Source organism: Neopsephotus bourkii, unplaced genomic scaffold (genome assembly GCF_033783945.1).
Source record: "Neopsephotus bourkii isolate Nb327-2 ecotype Australia unplaced genomic scaffold, CSIRO-AGI_Nbou_v1 NB_1675, whole genome shotgun sequence".
NCBI classification, from domain to species: domain Eukaryota; kingdom Metazoa; phylum Chordata; class Aves; order Psittaciformes; family Psittacidae; genus Neopsephotus; species Neopsephotus bourkii.
The window spans coordinates 333,354-352,831 of NW_026902149.1; the positions used below are offsets into that span (position 1 = coordinate 333,354).

Below are 19,478 nucleotides of genomic sequence, written 5' to 3' on the forward strand. Positions count from 1 at the left end.
GCATTCCCTGCTCATCACCAGCTTTGGATTTCCCCCCAGCTCTTAAAAATGGATGGCTCAGAGGGCTGGTATCTGGGGGGGTGGCAGACTCCTGCATGCTGTGAGATGGGAAATAGACCCGGTGATACCCCTTGTAGCACAGGATTCCATCTAAGTGGGTCACCTACACCTTTTACACCAGCAGTGAGAAGTAACTGTCTCAGTGGTGACTTGCCTGTGCTGTCTCTAACACACAACACATAGCCAGTGGCATCCATTTCAAGAGCTGACACATCTGCACAGTACACATCTGGATATGCTGATGCTCTCAGAGGTGCTTACAAAGTGGTGTCAGACGGGGGCATGGAAGGTCCCCTGCACAGCACCCCTGTAGAGCAGGAGGCCCAGAGGAGGCTCTCCTGGTGCAGGAGCCATGAACACAAAGGGAACAACGCTGTGAAATGCCAAATGCTGTCCCCCAGCGGTGGGGAGGCACCGGCAGTGCGGCTGGAGGTTGCTGCCTCATCTAGGACATGGGGGAGGCAGAAAATGCCCCACTGCCAGCAGTGATGTGAGGTGTGTGCCCCTTGTGGTTTTGGGATCATCAAACCTTGCTTGGGTTAAGCTTTGAACAGGGGTGGGGACCAGGGGCAGGTGGGTGTCCCCTAGGGTAGCCTGGTGGCTTTTGCTTGAGCATTGATGAACACTGTGGCCTGATGAGTGAGGTGATCCTCATCAAAGACACAGTGAGGCAGGGAGAGAGCACACATGACTGCCTGCTCTGTGCACCACTTGGAGGTGGCAGTGCCCTGTTTCCTATAGTCTTATGCTGTCAGCTCCTGTCTCCTTGGATCATATCGACTCCTTGCTCCCACCACCCTCTGCCTCTTGCCCACTGCAGCTGCTGCAGGCCGAGCCCTGCCTGTGGGCTCAGCAGTGTGCTGTTTCTAGCACACTGTGTTGTGGGAGGCTGAGTTGTGGGTCCCTCGGAGGGGAAGTCTGGGAGCTGAGCATCCTTGGGGCAGAGATGAACAGCCCCGGGGCAGAGCTGAGCATCCCCCGGGGCAGAGGCGAGCATCTCCTGGGGCAAAGCCGAACATCCTCAGGCAGAGCAGAGCACCCCTGGGGCCGGTCCTGGCCCGAGGCTTTCCCTGCCCTGGGGTGCAGGGCACCGAGGACCCCGGGATGCTCCCCACCTCCCCCCACCGCAGACAGCGGGCAGCGGGCCCCGTTCCCGCACCGTTGCCATGGAAACCGGCGGAGCTGCCTCTATTGGCGGCCGGGGGCTCGGTGATGTCTCCCTCCCCCCCCCCCCCTCCCCCCCGGTACCGGGCCCAGTTTAATATTGATGAGTCGGCGACGTCTGCGCCAGGGGCTGCCCGAGGCTACGGTGAGGGGCTGGCAGCTCCCCCGGCCCCTCCGCTACGTCATCCCGGTCCCGGCGGGAGGCGGGCATGGAGCCGGGGGCGGCGGGGGGCTGAGGGCAGCGGGCAGCAGTCTTTGTACGGTGTACGGGGAGGGGGGGGGGTGCGATCCGAGCCGGTGGATTCAGCGGGGATGGAGCCTCCCCCGACGCAGGGATGCTGCTGCCGCTGCCGCCGCCGCCGCTGCCGCCGCCTCCGTCCTCGCAGGGAGGGAGTGCGGCCCGGGCTGCTCCCGCCGCCTCTGCTTTGATGCCTTCGCGTTTTCCGTGCCGGCTCCCGCAGCCACGGGGAGCCCCCGCCGCGACCGAGTGAGCCCAGAGCCCTGTCCCCGCCATGCAGGACCCGGAGCGCCGGGAGCCCAGCGCTGACCCGGCCCCGGGCGATGCCGTCCCCGCCGGCCCGGACCCGGGCACGCGTGAAAGCGTGAGGGGCGACAGCGACAGGGCGAGCTGCCGGCTGTCCCCGGAGCTGGAGGGGCCCGGAGACCCCCGGCCCCAAGAGGAGTCCCCAGAGACCCTCTGCGGCCCCCCGCCGGACCCGCAGCGTGTTCGTTCCCCTGCGGAGCTCGTTAGACCGCTGAGGACGATGGACGGGCTCGGAGGTGACCGGACAGACAGACACCCCCAGGTAAGGTGGCTGCCGGGGGGCTGCTGGCAGGCGGGGTGCGGGTGGGCGCGTTTGGGGGCGAGAGGCTTCGAGGCACCGGGGGATGTAACCTCGATACGAGATGGGCATGGGAATGGCTGGTGCTGAGCCACCCCTAGCACCTTCCCCGTGGGGAGCTGTCAGAGCTGCTGCCACGAGAGGGAAGGAGCTGCCGCGTCTGCTGCCCTTCGGCGGGGGTCTCCAGCTGCCTCCACCCGGCTGGAGCTGGAGCTGGTCCGGGTCTCGCCGGAGCTCTGACAGGGCAGAGCCCGCCTGCTACAGACATAACCCTTGCACCAGCACCGAGCCCTCCCTGCGGTGTCTCCTCACTTCGGCAGCATCAATGGCTCTGCAAGGCAGTGGCAAGGACGTGATTCACTGCCACCCCCTTCCAGAGCATCCTATATTCGCTCAGAGTAGCCCAGGAGGGCTTGGAGCATCTCCACTGCGGGGGTCACCTGTCCGTGCAGACAGCACGAGGGTACCTCGAGGCAATGCAATGCCTGGCCCCTTGCAGCACCTCTCTTAAAACAGCCCAAAAGGCTCTCTCAGAGTTTCACCTCCTTGATCCAGGCCACAAAAGTTCATCAGTTCACCCTGTTTAGGACAGCTTGCCCTCCTTTCCCACGGGTAAAACCAGCCATCTTCCTGGGATCCCCTGGAGCAGCTCCTTAAAGGGACAGCTCTCAGCCTGTTCTTACTGAGCATGGGGGAGAAGAGCTGAGCAGAGCTGATCCGGATTGTGAGCCAAGCCTGTGGTGTGCTGCTGAGCCTGGCTGGAGGGCAAGCTGGACCTTCCCGCAGGAGAAACAGCACTGCTGGAAACCCACTCAGTGAAAACGGCTTCACTCCAGCACAGTTTCTCATAGGGCTGTTTTGAGGGGCTGCTCATCGTGATGCTCAGGGAAAGGCTCCACAGAACCACACAGTCCTCAGTCTGCCCCTGACCACAGCCTCTGGCCATTCCAGAAACACCCCAGTCAAAAACTGGGGCAGCAGAATGGGAGGGATTTCTTGTCCCAACCCTCTTTTCACTGCATCCTGAGTCAAATCAGCTGTGTCAAACATACCGTCTTCTTTCTGTTCCTGAGAGCCAGCTGACAGGGAATGGGTAGGACTGTGCCTTGGTGGGGAAGCCTATGTGGGAAGGCTGGGAATGGCTGGGGACAGGTGGCCGTTCAAAGGGGTATCTGTGGGTGCTGCTGTGGCGTGGGGCCATGCAACAGCTCTATCTGATCTCACATGGGTGGTGGTGGAGTGTGTGGGGATCCCACTTGGTTTCCATGTTGGTGTCTGCTGAGCACCTGCCATCCACTTTGCCTTGGTCCTTAGACTGCTTTGTGTGTTTCCCCATGATCCTGGAGGGTCCTGGCTTGATGGGTGATTAATATTTCCCTTCCCACTCCCATGGGGTTTTGGCAGCAGCATGTGGAGATCATCACAGTACCAGTCCACCAGGGTAGCACCAAGGTAGTACTTGATGGTACTGATGGTGTATCAAGAGCAGTGATGCTGTCAGAGCGATGGTGCTGTGGTACCTGGTGGTATTCTGATGTATTGTGGTAGTGACACAGTAGTACCGTGATATTACTGTGGTGGTGCTGGTGGTACCATGGCAGTGCCATCCTTAGGATTGATGTTGATCCCCAGAAAGGGTAACTTGTCTTTTCCTGGGAAAAAAAAAAAAAAGAAAAAAGAAATTCCCAGCATCACCTCCTGAAATCAAGTGGCTTTAGTGATGTGAAAGGCCCAGGAGGGACCTCAGTGCTGCTGGCCCCAGCAGGACAAGTGTTGCTGAGCTGTGGAAGCCACTTCCTTGAAGCCACATCCTCAAACCCACTTCCTGGGAAGCAAGGTGCTGTGTCACAGCTGGGGACAAGGGGATGTTGACACAGCTCCCCTCCAAAAACACAGCTCTTTCTGGCCAGCCTGGATCAAGCAGGCACTGGGTGTCTGGGGTTCCTTTAGGATGTTCGTCCTTGGGATGTCAGAGGTACTTATGCAAACAGGACAGCTGTCTCCAGGGAGTAATCTCCTAGTGCAGGGAAGAGCCTCCTGAGGGCTCGTCGCTGACAGAGTTGATTAAAGATGTTGATTTTATGATGAAGCTCTTGCTGCGTGTCCCAGCCTATACCACTATCACTCTGCATTCCCTCAGGGACAGGCCATAAGCAGAAATTCAGACTATCCATAGGTCAGGTTAATCTGCTTTCTTGCTCAGGTCCCTCCTGAGTGCACAGGGTTGAGAGCTGCTGTCCCTCTCCCATTTGGAACCGGCAAGGGGAACTCTGGAGCCTGAGAGATGGGCTGGCGAGCCTCCTATTCTACCCCAGTCCCAAGCAGGGCTGTCTCCAGAGCTGGAGCATATTGCCCAGGGCCTGACCAGGCAGGTGTGGAATACCTCTAAGGGCTGGGATCCCTCCACTCTCTAACCCTGTCCTGAGGCTGCAGTGCTCTTGTGGAGAGGGATGTTTGTCTTGATTTTGGTGGGAATTTCCCTTGCTGCAGCTTGTGTCCATGTCTTCCCATCCATTTGTTGTGTGCCCCTGCATCCTGCAATTCACTGCAGAGCTCCTCTGCAGAGTCATGTGTCCCACTATGCTACCACTGAATGATGCTACCTGCGGGCTTGCTGTCATAAATGTATTCTTGGTCCTGAGCTCTTGAAATTGCTCTGGTCTTGCTTTCCAAATTTGCTGTGTGGACACAGCAGGTAAGAAATTACTTCCCTGCTGAGAATCTCCAGGCACTGCAGCTGTAGGATCCCAGTCAGAAAAATGAGTATCAAAGAAGAAAAATGTCTGTGTAGAAAGAATGGGGTTAAAGTGGCACAGATACAGTGTGGCTGGAAGCTGGAAAGTTTCTGTAATGCTGTCAGACAGATTTTAGAGCACCTCCCACAAGAGCTTAGTTGTCTGCTTCTCTTACGGAATGCTGCTCCAGTGGGATCTACTTTGGCCCTGGAAACTCAGGATGGTTTGGGAGCAGGTTGCTGAACTGAAAGGTCTCTTCTGGCACCCTAAATTGAAGGAGGGGGAGGAGCAAGGTCATTCACTTTCTGCATATTCCCTGCATCCTTCCCTTCCAGATTACTCTTCCCCCCCCCCACCTCCCAGCTGCACTTCTAGAAAGGACTGAGCACATCCCTGTTCTGGTGCTCCATTAACCACACAAGCAAGGAGCGATGCTGGGTGCTAAGGGCTGGATATCATGACTACTTCTCAATCTCAAGAGGTTGATTTGGATCTGAATTTCTTAAAAGCCAAGCCTCAGCTTCCCTTGAGGTCATATGGAGCTGAGAATATTCAATAAATCCATAAAGCCCAACTACAAATGCTTAAACCAATGCTTAGACCAGTCAGTAGGAATTTAAATATCCACAAAAGAACCTGTTGCTCCCGATGAGGCTTAATAACACAAAATAAAGATACAGTAGTGTCATGGTTTAAGCTCAGCCACACAGCTCCCTCTCTCACTCCCCCCCTTCCTCCTTTCCCTGCTCCGGGAGGGATGGGGAGGAAAATCGAAAGCATGTAACTCCCAGGGGTTGAGATAAGAGCAGTCCAGTAACTAAGGTACAACACAAACCACTGCTGCTACCACCAAAATGATAAGGGAAATAACAAGATAAGAGAATACAACCGCTCACCACCTGCCCACTGACACCCAACACGACCGAGCAGTGATCCCACCCTTCCGGGTAACTGCTCCCAGTTTATATACTGGGCATGACATGCTGTGCTATGGAATACCTCTTTGCCTAGTTCGGGTCAGGTGTCCTGTTTCTGCTTCCTCCTGGCTTCCCCTCCTCCCTGGCAGAGCATGGGACTCAGAAAGTCCTTGGGCAGACTAAACATTACTGAGCAGTAACTAAAAACATCGGTGTTATCAGCGCTGCTCTCAGGCCGAAAGTCAAAACCACAGCACTGCACCAGCTACTAGGAAGGAGAAAAATGACTGCTACTGCTGAACCCAGGACACGTAAGAATTGTAAAATGCTGGTAAAGATCCCCCATGTCAAGTGTTCAGGCCAAGCTGCACTTAGGAATAAGCTTAGTGCCTTTTGGAGGAACTTGCGGTCTTTCCAGCGCTCAAATTGTTCATTGGCAAAGATGAAAAGCTATTCATTTAATGTCTGAGGTAGAGCTGTGCCCTTGACTACAAAGGGTAGGTCAGCAGACTAAAAGGTAACAGTAGGGCAAGAAGGTCTTCCTGGGCAATGAAGCCAGTTCTTGCTGTTACAGACACCATGTCCTGCAATCCCAATTAGTAAAAGATCGTCCTTCATCTTGCTCAAAAACTGAGTAAATTATTTTTTCTTGTCTTGGCAATGCTCAGCCTCATGCAAATGACTTAGTGCTGTTTTCTGCAAGCACTGTGACTGCACAGCCGAGCACAGAGAGCTCCTGCTGTGGAGAGCTTGTAGGAATGAATGAAAGAAAAGGCAAAGTGAGACTGTCTGAAGGGAAAGGTAATTCTCATTTTAACTGTCTTTCTGAGAAAGCCTGTACTCTCTGTACAAAGACAGGTCACTTGGTGGGACATAGAGGACGAGCCATTGCTTCCTCACTCTGTCCTTGGCTCCTCTGGACTGGTGATGACTAACTGTTACTGGGACAGGGCTGTCACACTGCGTTGGTGTTGGCCATTGTGGCATTGTGACCTTTCGCCTCAGCATCTTTCTCATTTCACCCTCTGTAAATTTTTAGTGAGGGGTCTTTCCAATATCTTTGCTTCCTTGTTTTGGGTGGCCTGTTGCTGTAGCCTTCCTTCCTGCTGGAATAACATGAGGAAAATGTCATGTGCAGTGCTGGCAGCCTCGATGCCCTCCTCCTGCTGTGGGTGCTGGCTTTCTCTACCCCAGCCATCTGCTTAAGCAGTTTTGGAAAAATACCTTTCTGGGCATCAGTTTCTAACTGTTCCACTGCTCTTGCCATTCACATAGAAAACAGCCTGGAGAAGGCCCTGGGAAACCTTAGAGCAGCTTCCAGTGCTTAGAGGGGCCGACGAGAAAACTGGAGAAGGGCTTGGGACAAGGGCCTGTAGGGACAGGCCAAGGGGAATGGCTTGAACCTGCCAGAGGGGAGACTGAGCTGAGCTCTTAGGCAGAAGCTCTTCCCTGTGAGGGTGCTGAGGTGCTGGCACAGGGTGCCCAGAGAAGCTGTGGCTGCCCCATCCCTGGCAGTGCTCAAGGCCAGGTTGAACACAGGGGCTTGGAGCAAGCTGCTCCAGTGGAAGGGGTCCCTGCCCGAGGCAGGGGTTGGGACTGGGTGAGCTTTAAGGTCCCTTCCAACACAAACCATTCCATGGTTCTATGATTTCCATACTGAAGCTGAACAGCACTTCTGGCCCTTGTGAGCAAGGGCATGATTTTTCCTCTCCACCTCTTGGCTAATTGTTAAAGCCATTGGAGATTTGGAGCTTCTCAGTCCAGGACAAAATCTGTAATTGCCCCAAATGAGTTCTTTATTCACTGCGAGGGGCAAGGGATGCTGTTTCTGGCATTCCTGAGCCTGGGCATCTAGAACAGTTTTTAAGCCAATGTGACCGAGCAGAAAGGATGCTCTTGGCCCCTGGGAAACTGCAAGTGATTCCAGAAACAAGAAGGGGTGGGGGAGAGCAGAGTAGATATCTGGGCAAAAACTGAGCTGTGCATACAAAATCTGTCACTCCAGCTCCTTGACGTATCTTCCAAGGTGGAGGAGTACATCTGCCTCTTCAAAGCTGCACATGGGAGGTAATCCAGTCTCTCCACTCAATAAAGCAAATGTATGAGACTACAAATATTGTTGCTGGGGCTCTGGGGAGGGAAGGAGACCCGGTATTAACTTCTCAAGCCATGATCCTGTTAGAGGGCCCTGGCACTTCTGTATGGGTAGCGGATTTACTGAACCACAGCTCAGTGGCTTTCCAGGGTGAAGCCCTGACACAGCTCAGGGACAGCCGCTTGGCTCCCAAGTGCATTCATCAGTAGCACAGTCTCAGGCCTTTCTAGGGAGTGTTTCTTTGGATTAGAGTTTCTGTTACAAGAAAGATGAGATATCAGAGAGCAATCTCCCCCGCTCCAGCCATCAAAGTACCAAACCTGGGAAGAGCTGAATTTTATCATTCTTCCCCAGTTTGGGTTGTTACTTTTCTTTTTTATGCAAGCTCATAAAATTGAATTATCTGTTGCAGCATCTGAAAAGAGTCCAGATGCTCCCCAAAGACCTTGGGGTTGACTGGCCCTGAGCCTGCAGTGCTGGGAGCTGCAGGCTGACCTTTGCTCAGAGCTAAACAACAGAAAGCCCTTAAAATGTCTATAGAAGGCAATACTCCTGTTTTAGCTGAAGTGATTGGCAATGTGCATGAGTACACAAGGAGCAGAGGTTGCGAAGTCTCTCTGGTTTTGCACTGAAGTTGTTAACACATTTACTTCCCACTTCTTCCACGTATTGGGTGTTTTCTAGTGGAAATTCCATTGATTGAGCCCACTTTTCTGCAGGTTCAGTGACTTCCTCAGCAGCACCTAAAAAAGCCTGCTATGGGAAAAAGGTAGGTTACCTGTCCTGGCACCTGAATTTTACAACCAAACTATGTTTTATGATATACAGCCTGGCTTTCATGCACTTCCATGCAACAAAATGGAGATGCTGTTCGTGTTTCCTGACCATGGTGGGGAAGGAGTACAGTCCTGCTTTACTGGAGGGGGGGCTAGGCCAAATCTTTCTGAATGATAAGAGACAAGGAGAAGCTTGTACACCAGTGTTAAGGTGGTAGTTGGTAGAACAGGCTTTGTACGTGTTTCTTGTTCTATGAAATGCAGACATCTTTCTCATAGGGTGTTAGGTGGGAAAAGATCTGACAAGGTGCCCAGGGGTCACAGAGCAACCCAGGGGCAGGAAGGTGATGCTGTTGTCATACTCGAGGAGCCTGCTTTGCATAACCCCATGCTGCAGGTTATCTGGTAACCAAGGATGGATCCTATCCCAGCAGCTGGCAGCAGCTGTGTCTGGCTGCACAAATCCTGGGGTTGCAAAACCATTTATGTTCAACATGGAGTGAGGTTGGGTCACAGCTGGGGAAAGTCTGTGTGGGCCACATGCACTTTGTCATGCTTCTGCTTTAGGCAGGAAACAGGCAGCTGGAAGGAGTGTGGGTTACAGGTCTCTGCACCACACTCCAAAGCTGGGCTAGGAACAAGCCAAGGACTGATGATACCAGCAGTGGTTCAGACCGATGAGCACTTGTACCCTGAGCAGTACTCTGTGGGAGTGCCCATCAGGTCCATCACTGTGAGCACCCCTTGCTGTGGGTCTCTGTGGTGGGCTTTGCTCCCTGGGGAAGGAAAGGCTTTCTCCAAATCCCCTGTCCCTCTCCACTGACTGCCCTGTCCTGTGTCTGATAGTGAAAGATGAGGAAACGTGTGCAGTACATCAGGAGTGGTTCAGAGCTGCTTCTCCAGCAGCTGTGTGGTACTGCAGTGTCATTTTCTCTCTTCTGCTTGCAAACCCCCTAGTTCTGCTGCAAAGGTGAGAAATGATACCGGGTTACATGCTGGACCCGGCTGCAGTCTTGCATTTCGGAGACCTGATGCTCTGCCTCTGCTTGAGAGTTTATTTTCCACTCACATTCCTCCTTGTCTCAGTTTTGCAGGAACATTCATTCCTCTCTGGTTAGGAGGCTGGAGAAGCTGAGCTCATTGGAAGATAGCTGAGCCAGGGCAATCAGGGCTACTGAGCTGATTTTTCTCCTCCTGAAGTAGCTGGGCTTGTTTTCCTGGGATTGATGATGGTATTTCCATAAGGAGGTTTAAAGACAGAGAGGACCTGAATTTGGGAGACTCCAGTTTTAGCTGCAGATCTCATTTTAGATACACTGTGAGGAACACATGAAGAGCTGCCAGTGGTCAGAGAGCATGCAGGAGAGGAAGCCTGGGGAAAGTGTAAGAGAGCAAATACGTAGTGAGTGTTCCTCTGAATATTCTCTTAGTATCTTGCAATTTGTGGAGCCAGCATACCCCATGCTGGGGGCTGTATCTTTGAAGTTAATGGCCTCGGATGGATGTTTTCGTCCATGAATTAGTTTCATTGGGTGATAAAAATCAGATAAATGAGGAAATCACATAAACAAGGGCAAGTAGTAGACTGGAAGAGGGACAGGCAGTGGGAGAAAATGCTGACTCATGGAAATGGGAGTTTGCAACTCGCAGGGTGAGGAGCTGGTGGGGAAGTACCATGAAGTCAACAGAAGAACAGAGAAGTTTGTGCCTGCAGTCAGGAACCTGGTGCAAAAAGAAGGAAGCAGAACTGTGGAACACAGCCAGCCTACCAAAGGAGTGGCATCCCAGGCATGCCTTGTACTTCTTCCGTATCTTTAACAGAAATACCTCTTGTACCTCCTTAGGGATGGTGCTTGCGGTGGTGCGAGGCACACTCGCTGGGCCAGCAGTGGCTGGATTTGCTCTTGCTCACTGACCGAACAGGAGGTGATGCTATTTTTGTCTTGCTTTTGACATGCAGTGAGGGCACTGCAGAGGAGCAGCCTACGGAAAATGACTTTGTTCTGCGAGGGAGCTGATTCCCTTGAAACCCGACGGAAGAGAAGAAAATGGATTGGCAGTGACAGGTTTCATTTTCAGGTGTCGAGGATGGAGACGCTAAGGAAACTAATTACCAAAGTCAGCTGGAATGAGCAGCTAAAGGGCTTTGACATGGTGGAGGCTTGGTGACGATGATTTCAAACGAAGGAGAAGTGGTTGGTCTAATAGATCCAAGATAGCAGGAGAGCTGGTGTAGTTTCACCTAGGAAATAGGTCTGCAAGGTGTCTGCAAAGGGAGGAGGGTGGTTTTGAAACTGTTTTTGCTAAACAGACACAGCAGCTGGACCCATATCTGCTGCAGACAGTGATCCCCCTGCAGGGACACGCTGACATTTTGCACATCCTGTATATTTGTACATTTTGTATATTCTATACACCCTGAAACTCTGTATGCTTTAAAATCATGCATGAGAGCACCTGTTTCCAAGGCCACCAGAGACCTCGTGCTCATGGGGCCACCAGGTAAACCCCTCCTCCCTGCCTGGCTCTCCACAGGGATTTTGGAGCCAGGATGGCTCAGGCTTTGGCATGTTCCCCAGAGCTGACGTGGGGGAAAGCCCTCTCTGCCAGCCTGCACCAGGCCATGCTGCGAGGCACCGGCAGCCGCATTGGAGTGCAGCGCAGCGCTGCAGGCAGCGGCTGTCCTTGCCAACGTTTGATTTATTGTCCCTCAAATGGCTTCCTGCAAGTTTTCCACAGGACCTGAAAGGCTGTGCTGGATGCTGGGTGCTCCAGGGGGATTTTGGCTGCATGACCCCTTTAGCAGCCTGGCTGGGCACCTCTCCCTGCAAGAGGTGCCGCAGCTCTGGTGCTTTGTGAAATGTTGAGGTGAGAAAGCAGCAGCTTTCTTGCAGCTGCCACGCTGAGGCTGTTCTTTGTTCACTCCTCAGTGCATCCTGAAGATACTGTATTTTGGGCTCTACCTGCCAAAAGAGGCGACTGATGATGACGATTTCCCTTTAGTAGGAGGCTTCTCAGCCATATGCCTGCTGCACAGGGGAGGTGCAGCCGGCTCCCTCAGCACCCTGCTGCTCTTCTGCCTTGCTCTGGTTTTAGATCATTTCCCGCCATCGGCAGAGAACATGTCACTTGGGTTAATTCAGTGGCCAAGGATGCTCCTGCACTGGAAGGCATGGCTGCCTGGAGACCCTTAGTGTCAGCTCAGCTGCTGCCTCCAGCTCAGTGAAAACCTCCCTGACTGAGGGATGCTGTTGGATTTCAGCTCCTGATGGCACTTCTGCATGCCTCTATCTTTGGGGGAAGCCTCTTTGCCTCTTCTCCCTAATGATTTCCTCCAGCTCCTTTCAAAAAGCACCATTGGTGTGGGCACCAAGCGTGGCCTGCAGCCAGGCTGCACCATGCAGTGGGAACCTTAAGGAACAGCAGAGTGGTCAATAAATTAAAAGCTATTTCATTATAGGAAATGTGTGGAAGCATGGTTAGCAAAGGCCATGTTCCCTTGACTAAGGGACCAGTTCTGTAACGATGGACATAAGAAGCAATCTCAGCTGTTTGGTCTTAGCCAGACTCTGAGGCTTGTACTGGAGTTACCCAGGCTGCAAGGCCTAACCTTAGGTTATTAAGGGTCAGCTACGTGCAGTAGAGCAAAGAGTCTTAGTAAGTTGTAAAGCAAAGAGACTTGGTAAGTCGCTCAAGGTGAGCAGGATGTAGGAGCAGGATAAGTGAAGTTGCAAGAAGCACAATAAAAGTAGCAAATGGAACAGAAAGCAGAATTCTCCCGCTCGCTTCTAATCTTCCAAAAATGTGTGTATGCAGCAGTTTAACACTATATATACCCTGGACCTCAGATGAATAAACGGATCACTTTATCAATCATATTGATTGTGCTGTGTTCCCTCCGCATCGCGGCGACATAAAGTATCTGACAGAAATGAATGCTTAATGGGTGTGGGATGGCATCCGGTCAGTCTGTCAGTTCCAGGCTCTCTGTGGCCATGGAGGACAGTTCAGACCACGCAGCTGGTGCCGGTGAGAAGGTTTGGCAGTTTCCCTGGGCAGTGAGGTCCCAGTGTGGGACAGGCATCCTGGCTCAGCAGGGATCTCCTCCCCCCTTTCTTCTTGCTGCAGACATCCCTGGTGCCTCGCCAGGCAAAGTCTCAAGGAGCTGTGGCCAACAGTGGGATGTGCTGGCAGCAGGGAGGCTTGGTTGCATGCCTGGTCCCAGCCTGGAGCACACAGCCACACTCTCCTGCTCCATGGCACCTCACCCAGGCATCCTGCAACCGCCAGGGGACTGGAAAGGACATCCCAGTCTTTGCCGCATCACGAGCTCTGAGTCCTGGCACAAAACCTGGGCTGAACTGGGTGGGAGTGGCCTGCTGGGATTGGGGTGAGAGCCTGGGAGTCTTTGCATCCTGCCTGGTGATGATGTTGTTTTATGGCTACAGAAATGGTGTTTCAAATGCAGAAATTTGAATGTAGGTCCCCAGAAGATCCCCCTGCCATGCTGGAAGTGCCAACTGACCCCTGCAGAAACATGAGGCTGAGGATGCCAGAGTCCTGCCTGCCTGATACCCTCCCTGCCTGATGTGGAGAGGCAGAAACACATCAACTCCTCTGTAAAAGCTCTCAAGCTCCTACCCCAAGCACAGAAGTTACTTGCTGAGTTTGCTCAGCCTCTCTCAGTGCAAGGAACCATGGACAGGAAGCTTGAGGCCTCTCAGCAGCAGCAAGGAGATGGAAATAATGCATCTTGACTTCATTCCAGGGGCTGCCTGCTTGGCTCTGGGAGTGGCAGTGAAACAGCTTAAGGTTCTGCCACACACAGCACAGGAGATGCTGGAAGGACCCCACTGCTCATATACCCATCCTGCTCTGTCCCACCCCCCATATACTCACCCTGCTCTGTCCCACTCCCCATATACCCACTCTGCTCTGTCCCACCCCCCCATATACCCACCCTGCTCTGTCCCCCCATCAGCACCCACAGCATCCCTTGCATAGGTGCCCAGCCTGAAGAAGCACTTGGCTGTTCCTGGAGCTGCCAATGGGGAAAATACCCTCTGGGACACTGCACTGTCCCTGCAGGGATGGGACCAATGCTGCAGGATCTCATACTGGGTGTCTGAGTACTGCACCAGGGAGGGTGTGTGGCTCCCAAGGGAGCATTTGGATGCCTGCAGGTTGTTGAGTTTGGGGAGCTCTTTGGTCCTGTGTCTGCCCTAACCACCCTTGGGAGCAGCCCTGAGTCATTGGAGAGCACCCAGGTGCTGGGGGGCTGTGGCAGTAACTGTGCCTGTGTGCAGGAAAAAAGAGAATAGAGGGAAAATAATGTTGATTTCCCACAGGTGGAAAGCAGCATGATCTCTTTCCATGGGGATTGTCACTCCAGTTTTCTCAAACCCTAGGATTTCTGCAGGATGGACACCTACAAAGGCCTAACAGCTCATGGCACCTAATATCCTCTCCTGGTGTTTTAGAGGGCTGGTGGGACCTGGGACACCGTGTGAGGCTGGCGGGCAGGGCTGGGTGTTATCTTCTGAGGGGTTTCTTCTGCTTTCAGCCTCCTTCAGTTGTGTTTTCCCTCCCTGCTTTGCCAAGGTTTTTCCATAAAGGTGTGAGAGGTTGGGAGAGGCATGGCATGGTCATGGCAGCCATGCCTGGGGGATTCAGTGAGGTGGACTTTGTAGCATTGGTCTCCTGCCCTATTTCCCCAATGGACATGATTTAGAAGCCAAAATACAGTACTGTTCAAAAGTGTAGTGAGTTTTAGCTAGGCTCAGACCTCCTAGAGCTTAGCAGCACCCAAGTGCTGTGAACTGCCTGTTCAACTTCCTGCTATTGAGAAACCTGGGCAGCATTTCTTCAGTAGCTGAGGGATCTTCCTCTCATAGCCTTGACTTGCATGCTGCAGGAGCAGAGCTGTGCACCGGGAAGGTCACGGCTGTTTGGATGCACCAGCAAAGACTTGTTGGCCACTGAGAACATCTCCCTGGGTCTCCCCAGGATGAGCAGCTTGTGCTGCCACATGGCAGCTGTGAAGCAATAGCTTGGCTATGAGCTTTGCTAAGGCACAAAAATACTTTCTGGGAGCCTGCTTCAGCAGTGAGCCCGTGGCGAGCTGCTCTGAGCAGGAAGCAGTAACCACAAGACTATATACAAAGCTCTCAGCAGAGCTGCTGCTGCTGCTGCTTTTGATGTGACAAAATTAAGATGGTGTTTTGCAAAATCTGGTGCGTTGCCTTCTTCCCAAGCAGAGAACACACAGACATAGAGAGGGCAGAGCCTAGGGCCTGGCTCCTAGGCTAAACCCGGGTTGTGACATGGGAAAGCGGGCAAGGTGCTCTCATCACCTTCAAAAGCTGAGCTGTGCTAAAGGCTCCTGGGTCCCTGAGCCATGGAGAGCAGCACATGAGTCTGGAGTGTCATGGCTTGTACTCTGCCTGCCTGGCTCTTGCTGGCTCTGCTAGTGTTCAACTGGAGCTAGTTTAGATCATAGAACCAGAGCCTGGTTTGGGTTGGAAGGGATCCTAAAGCTCATGCAGTTCCACAGGCAAGGACCCCTTCCACTGGAGCAGCTTGCTCCAAGCCCCTGTGTCCAACCTGGCCTTGAGCACTGCCAGGGATGGGGCAGCCACAGCTTCTCTGGGCACCCTGTGCCAGCGCCTCAGCACCCTCACAGGGAAGAGCTTCTGCCTAAGAGCTCAGCTCAGTCTCCCCTGTTCTGGCTGGTTATAGCCATTCCCCTTGGCCTGTCCCTACAGGCCCTTGTCCAAAGGGGAAAAGGGGGTCCCCAGAGCTGGATCAGGACTCCGGGGGAGGTCTCCCCAGAGCACAGCAGAGGGGAAGAATCCCCTCCCTGAGCTGCTGCTCACGCTCTGGAGGTGTAGCCCAGCACACACAGTCAGGGCAGGGGGAGCTTCTTGCCAACCAGCCCCAAGTGCTTCTCCTTAGGGCTGTCCATCCAGTATCCCTCAACCTGTGTTTGTGCTTGGGATTAGCCCCACCGAGGTGTAGGACCTTGCACCTGACCTTGTTGAACTCCATGAGGTTCACATGGTCCCACCTCTCCAGCCTGTTTATTAGGCACAAGTGGCTGAGGATGACCTGAGGGCTTGGGCTTTTTCCCCAGATGCAAGCTTAAAGCATCTTTAAAGCTGTGGAGATGGTAACTGTCACCCACAAGTGACGTAGCCCAGCCCTAAGGTTCTTTAATGCCCCTAAGTCCATGCAGCCCCTTGCTCCCTCCTGAAATCAGCCTCCGTGTTCCACCCTGCCCCTTTGCTGCATGCAGCCCGACCTTGCCACCCCGCCGCAGCCTGGCTGGGCTTGCTGCCAAGGGTGGGTGTCCCTGTCCTCCTTGCCAGGGGCCTTGCCTTGCATCTCCCACACTGTTTTGCAGAGCGGGGCTGACTACGGCTTCCTCGTGAGCCAGAACACGCAGCTGCTGAGTGCGCTGGAGGACCTGCGGCACCGCTGCTCCAGCCTGGCCGAGGAGAACAGCTTGCTGGTGAGCAGAGGATGCAGGAGATGCTCCATGGGGAGGGAGTCCTGGCTGGGGGGAGCTACTGTGTGCTGCCGGCTCCAGGAGATGCCAGCACATGGGATGGGCTGGGCAGGGCCAGAGGGAAAGGGGGCCTGGGTGCTTTGGTTCCCCTGGGAGCCTTCAACATTGCACCCGTCACTGGCTCGAGCAGGACCTCTTCCTTGTGGCACAGAGGGGAGCTGCTCTTTTTCATCTGTGGCTGGTGCTACACGCCTGCTGTAAGCTACCAGAGGCTTTAAGACAGCCGCCTATGAGAGCAGGCAGAGAGCAAGGCAGTGAGCTGATGGCAGGGCAAGGGGAAGTGTCTGCTGGTTCCTCTTTATTTAGAAAAGCAGAAACACTGATTCACTCAGCCTCGGCTTTGGGTGACAGTGCAGCACTGCCCTCTGCTCCCACAGGGAGCTCAGCACCCAGCTCCTGCCCTGCTGCACCCAGCACCCAAAGCCAAGGCTGCCACGGTGTGGGCTACCTGTTCTGCCCCACTGCCCCCTCCCTGGTGGGCAGCTAGAACTCTCAGGACATACAAAAAGGGGGACATTCCTGTCTTGCATCCTTCCTGCAGGGCATCAACCCCTTGTGCAGCCCCAGGCTGTGGGGACGCAGCCACCCCAGATCCCTGAAAATTTGATTGCTCAACATTTCAGATTTATATCGCCAAATTCAACATGTGTATTTTAGATAATTTTCTTGCACCAAAAGCATAAATCCAGTCTGACCTACCTGCTGGAGCTTACCCCTTAGCACTTAATCGGGATCTGAGAAAAGTAGTATCGTGTAAGCTCTCATCACAACTTGCTCTTCAAAATCAGCCTCAGCCTTCCAGCTGAAGGAAAGATGTGAAAGCAGCAAGTGCCCATAAATGGGATGTCACAGGAGCAGGGAGAAAAATCCTTGGAAAGCTCGGCTGACCTGACATTTTTGCTGATGTGAAAAGACATCACAACACACGTGGGTATGACCTTGAGCAAACGACCCATCGGCAAGTGGTAGCTTATTGAAACAGACACATAACAAATAAAAGGGGATTAAGAGCAAGCAGAATCAATAAGAAGAAAAAGGAAATTTGCTTTGCAAACATCAGGAAGTCCTAGGCTGCTTCCTCCCATTCCCCCACTCATGCTTTGGTGTCCTGAAAGAAAGAATGATAGCCAAGCTTGCAGTGGTTGTGCAGCACAAATACTGAGTGATGCGTTGAGTCCTGTAACTCCAGAGAAACAAACAAGGATGATTTTGGAAGAGAAAGCCCAAAGGGTAGCTGGTCAGAATAGACAGATGCTGAGTCCCAGACAGCAAAGACAGAGCCTACAACAAGCATGTTATGGATGGATAAGGGACCAAGTGGGATGGGGTGGGGTGGGGTGAGGGACATCTCACAGGGATGAAGAGGTCACATTAACAAAAATACCAGGAAAAACACAGGTTTCAGTGACTGCAGAGGCAACAATAGGAGAGGTTGGTGTTTAACGGTTGGGATAGTTACAGGAGAACAGGCCAAGCCCTGGCTGGGAAAAGCCTGTGGGCACAGAGCAGGTCAGGCAGGGCCAAGGACCTTGACTTCCCCTTACAGCTGGGGGCTTCACCTCAAACCTCTCCTTCTGCTCTGTAGCGCAGGAGCTGCTTCCCCCAGACAGAGGAGAAGGTGAAGCACCTGAAGAGGAAGAACGCGGAGCTGGCGGTGATCGCCAAGCGCCTGGAGGAGAGAGCCCGCAAACTCCAGGAGGCAAACCTCAAAGTGGTGAGTGCAGAGGCTTGCTGCTGCTGGGAAGCTAAGCTAGGAAAACACCTAGGGGACTTGCCACTGTTGAGCTAGGAAGGCCTTGTCTGTTCCCTTCCCTTAAACCTACAGCAAACACGCTTTGCACATTAGCAGGGCAAGAATCGCAAACCCCAGCCATCAACAGATGCTTCTGGTTGTGCTTGAGGAGCTGGCTTTGAGCAATTTCCTCCTCCTTGGTTTCTGGCTGTAAAAGTGCTGACCTCCACCTAAGGTGTTAGTTTAAGGTAATCAGCTCAGCTTTCCTTAGGAAAGTTGTGAAAATAATTCATCTGACTTCACCAAAGTGAAACAGGCAGTGTCTGAATAAGAAGTGCAGTAAAGCAAAACAGGAAGGGGTGAGAGACTGCTCTGCCCCATCCATACCTCGCCTGCATTGCTGTGCAAGCTGCATTGGTTTTTCTCTCTCCAACCCAAGAGCAGCTTGTCAGAAACCCTGTGGTATCTGACACCGTGCAGGAGTGGTGGGAGATGGCTGCAGCATGTGGGATCTTGAGCACAAGAACTTGCATGGACTCACTAAAGGTGGATAGTAGCAGAGTAAGGTGTAGTAAGCTGGAAACAGTGACTGTGGTGGAGCATTCAAGCCCCTTAGGGTAGAAAGGAGGAAGTGAAAGCTTTGCTGAAGACAAGGTAGGGGGTTTTCCTAGCACTGCCTGCCCTCTCTGTCCCCAGGCACCATGCTGCCCATATATCATGGGGTTTTGGTACTTGCAAGGCAGCAGTTGCTGACTTGCCAGATCCTGTTAAGAGAAATCATCTGATATACATCCAACAGCTGTGCAGACCCCCAGCAACCATACAAATACTGGTTTCTTTTTTCTCTGAGTGAAGCTTTGGGGTGGTGATGGTTTAAGACCTGTGTGAGCCCTGGGGGTACCAAATGGCTGGGCTCCTGTGCTGGCCCAGGTCTCCCAAGAGCAGAAAGCGCTTGGGCTTGGATGGATGAGGCTCATGGAGGGGAGGCTAGAGGCAGGACGAGGCGGCTGCATGCCCAGAGAGACTGTGGCCAGGCAGCCCCAAAGCCTGTCCCTGTCCCTGTCTGTCCTGCTGCCCCCTGAAGCCCGCTGCCATCCTTCCTCTTCCCTCCCTCGCAGGGAGCATGTGACTCTGAACTGCTTCTCTTGCTGAACATCTCCCAGTCCTCCCCAGACTCTGCTGGCCCTTGCTGGACTCTCTCTTGCCTCTGCTTTTGCCTGTGTCTTCCACCCATCCGTGTTGAAGCCCTCTTTCCCGCTGTCTAGAAAACCACAGGAGCAACTTTTTTCTTCCTGGTTTGACCACCTCCATCCTTGCTCCCATGCTCATCTCTCCTTGTGTCCTTCCCTCCTCCTCATGTCTTTCCTCCTTCATCTCATTTTTGTCTCCTCACCCCACCCACTGTTGCCCTGCCTGTAGCCCCCCTGTTCTGACAATACCCATTGGCCTCATCTGCTGAGCACCTTTTCCTTCCTACCTCTTCTCTGACCCACTTCTCTGCCTAGCACTTCCTCTTTCCTCCCACTTTTCCACAGGTCTCCTCTGCTCCTCTCTCTGCTTGTCTGTCCTTTGGGGCTAGGCTGTTCCTTG

General features: G+C 53.4%; 1 protein-coding gene across 10 annotated transcripts in view; it reads left to right on the forward strand.

Moving 5' to 3' along the window:
* Positions 1-1,299: 1,299 nt before the first annotated feature.
* The window catches only part of TSPOAP1 (TSPO associated protein 1), a 68,457-nt gene continuing 50,278 nt past the window's right edge, over positions 1,300-19,478 (forward strand). For 7 of the 10 annotated variants that reach the window (XM_061375726.1, XM_061375731.1, XM_061375732.1 and 4 more), the window contains exons 1-3: positions 1,300-2,030; positions 15,992-16,099; positions 17,742-17,870. In XM_061375726.1, coding sequence (XP_061231710.1) covers positions 1,737-2,030; positions 15,992-16,099; positions 17,742-17,870 — 531 coding nt within the window. In that variant the 5' untranslated portion in view covers positions 1,300-1,736. The remainder of the gene's footprint in view (positions 2,031-15,991; positions 16,100-17,741; positions 17,871-19,478) is intronic. The other 3 variants (XM_061375735.1, XM_061375728.1, XM_061375727.1) reach the window with 1 other exon arrangement.